General features: G+C 52.7%; 1 protein-coding gene across 2 annotated transcripts in view; it reads right to left on the reverse strand.

Annotated features, from left to right (window-relative positions):
* Nucleotides 1–2473, reverse strand: part of ATL2 (atlastin GTPase 2) — a 56143-nt gene extending 53670 nt beyond the window's left edge. For both annotated transcript variants that reach the window (XM_025868082.2, XM_025868084.2), the window contains exon 1: nt 2321–2473. In XM_025868082.2, the coding sequence (XP_025723867.1) occupies nt 2321–2432 (112 nt within the window). In that variant the 5' untranslated portion in view covers nt 2433–2473. The remainder of the gene's footprint in view (nt 1–2320) is intronic.
* Nucleotides 2474–3157: the final 684 nt, after the last annotated feature.

Consider the following 3157-nt stretch of genomic DNA (forward strand, 5'->3'; position numbering starts at 1 on the left):
GTTAAAACACACTGGCAAATTAAAATTGAATCCCAAAATAGGTGCACCCAACTTAAAGCCAGGATCTCATTTTAACTCACGGTTTATTTTCCCTGTAATAAATACCTCTTTACTGTATGATAAAGACAGCTCTTTGTTTCCCAAAAAAAGAATTTCCAAGAGATTTAATCATCCTACAAAGCCATTAAAATACAAGAGTACGTAAGTGCTTTACAAAGATCCTACATTCCTAAAGAGCGTAAGCATTTCTCTTAAGAGACACAAAGCACCTTCCTTAGACTAAACTACTACAGTGGCACCTGACTCACCCCAACTCAAGTTTACTTATCCAGAAAGCAGAGGGAGACAAAGAGTTCCTTATACACTGTCAAAAATAGCCGAGTCCCTACTCATTCACGGCCTGTTGGCTCTGACTTTAAACACAAATCTTAAGAAGTTTTATTTGGATTTTAATGTCGTATTGAGTGACTAGAGAGCAAATGAAAAGGTTTCAGGCAGTCATCTGATAGGTATGGTTATCAAGGGAACGGATACCTCCAAGAGTGGGGGGGAAAACACACAAAAACCTGTGAGTAGCAGAATGTTTAAAAACACACAAAAACCTGTGAGTAGCAGAATGTTTAATAAATGGTGAGCCCTATATATCAACTCAAGAATCACATCTCAATGTACCACAAAATAAAAACGGTGTTCATAACCATGACTAAGTCATAAAGTTATGCTTCTCCTAGTAAGGCAAGTGCATAAATCACCTTGAAAATACATCTAAAACAGTTACCTTAAAATATAAATAAATAAGTGCAAGAGCGAACACACAACACACACACACACCCGTAGGGCCCCAAAGATCTAAATCAATCCATCGGCATTCCAAAACTAATTACTTGAGAATTCCAACCAGAAGATATCTAAGGCAAAACCTCGGGGGGGGGGGGGGGGTTCTATGTAAACAGTTCTGTCAAGTGCTTTTGTTGGCAAGCAATAAAATAAGCTTTATTTCCTGTTCTTTCTCCCGTATCAAAACTCTAGTTTGTCATCACCTCTGACATATGTTCAGCACATCCAAAGGTTACTATGAATGATGAAATATATTTCACGTAAACTCTTCTACTGAACTTAGTCTTCACGGATAACACCTTATCAAAGTGTTTTACATTTCATCTTACAAAACCTTTATCAGATTGTGGAAAGAGAGGAATCTGAAGAACACAAGTTCACATTTAGTGTAGTTTATAAACTCTTATGTATGCCATGGCCGTACTTACCTAACCGTAAGCTTTTACTATTTATAAGCCTTTGAAAAACTTTATGCCTTTAAGTACCATCAAAATTCTCAACCAGGATTTCATGCGTTCAATTCACACCAGAGCGAAAGATCAAATGCTGAACTCCTAAAAATAGGGGTGTTATGAGAGGGACACACAACACTCCGCTGCCAAAGCAAACATGTCTTGGAGGGGACAGGGGCGCTCCTTGTACACGTACAGTAGCAGCTCACATTCAACAAAACCGGGGAGCGAAGGATCAGGTGACTTCACACCGCAGACACTTCAGTCTGATCGGGCCTTACTATACCGTGAGTGACTAGTAACTGCTCACAACCCTAGTTTAACAACTAAATCTGGACTTGCATCCTAGCCACGCGCAACCCGCGCCAATGGGTTCGGGGGCCGAGGAGCCCCAGAACGCGAGCCCCGGGGCACAGCCCTGGCCTGCGGACTGCGGTTCCCTCCTGGAAGGGTGTCTGGAGAGCTTTCCGACCTGGCAGCGAGGTGTCCGCTCCCCCCGCGCGCTCCGCGTCCTCCTCCTCCGTGGGGGCCCATAAAGCTCTGGCCACCCCTACCTCCCTTTCTGACAGAGGAACAGAGAGCACAGTGCCCGCCAGGAGACAGATCGCCCTGCCGCGTCCGGAGCGCTCCTGCACCCAGCTGCGGCGCCACCGACCTCCCCGCGCCCCAGGTCTGCGGCCCCAGCTCAAGGCCGCCCCCTCAGGTCGGGGCGGACGCGGCGGCAGCCACGCGGAGGCAGCCACGCGGCGGGCGGGCGGGCGGGCAGGGGGCCGGGCGCAGACGCGCTCGCCGCCCGTTCACCCGACAGCAGCAGGAGCCGCGGCCCCAGGGCCGCCCTTTCAGGCCGCGCGCCGCGGAAGCTCGGCACGCTGCGGGGGCTAGGCCCGGCGGCCGTCAGACGCGGCGGCAGGAGGAGAGCTGAACCAGCAGCGGACGACGACCCCGCCGCCCGCGGCCGGTGCCCGCGGGTACAAGCGGCCCGCGCCCTCTCCCCACCCGGGCCCTGCGGCCTCCGCTCGCCCGGAGCGTACCTAGGAAGGTCGTGGACGAGACGTGGTTAACCCCGGTGCTTGGGTCGCTGGTCCGCCGCGGGCGCCGCAGCTGCGGCTCCTGCCTCCGCGCTGCCTCGTCCCCCTCCGCCATCTTGTACCGATTTAAAATTAACTCCCCACTGACGTCAAACGCCGCCGCCGCTTTATCAACCTCCCGGGAGCCGGCGGGGCGCCCGTGGGTCCTAGCGCCGCCAGTAGCCAGCTCCTCCTTGTCCTCCCCACGCCCTCCCCCGTCCCGCCCATCGGCGCCCTCGCTCCGCCTCCGCTCTGCCAGCCTCCCTGCCCGGCTGCCCGCCTGCCCGCCAGTCGCTAGGTTTTCCCGGCCTTCCACTTCTGGAAGGGATTGGGCGGCGCCCCCACCGCTATCGCCTCGCACCACACCGCTCTGAGCTCAGTACCACACCCCCTTAGCGCTGAGCCGGTCCGTGTAAACGCAGAAGGGATCTCCAGAGAACCAAGTCCCTCCTTCCCAGTTCAGTAACCCAATTCTTTTTACTGCTCTTCTTCATCATCGTTAACTCGTGCCCTGCACTTGAGGTTGCTTTCACACGCCTTTCTCTTTTTTATCCCCCATCTTCTCCACCACAGCTATTTTCCTCCTCCCTGTCTGCCCCCCTCCTAAGCTTTTCCTTTTGATCTTTCCTCGTCCAAGTCCCTAATGTTGCTTCCCCTCCGGAGACCATCCTATGGTTTATTTGCAATAGTTCCCATCTGCTTATGAGACCCTCCGCCTATCTTCCTGTCCGTGCACACCCTTTCCTGCTCCTAGTACCTGCAGGGACAAGCCAGAAAGCACTGTCATCAGAAAATGAATTG

The sequence above is a fragment of the Callorhinus ursinus genome, unplaced genomic scaffold (assembly GCF_003265705.2).
Source record: "Callorhinus ursinus isolate GAN/ISIS: 27379988/994484 unplaced genomic scaffold, GSC_fseal_2.0 scaffold10, whole genome shotgun sequence".
NCBI classification, from domain to species: Eukaryota; Metazoa; Chordata; class Mammalia; order Carnivora; family Otariidae; genus Callorhinus; species Callorhinus ursinus.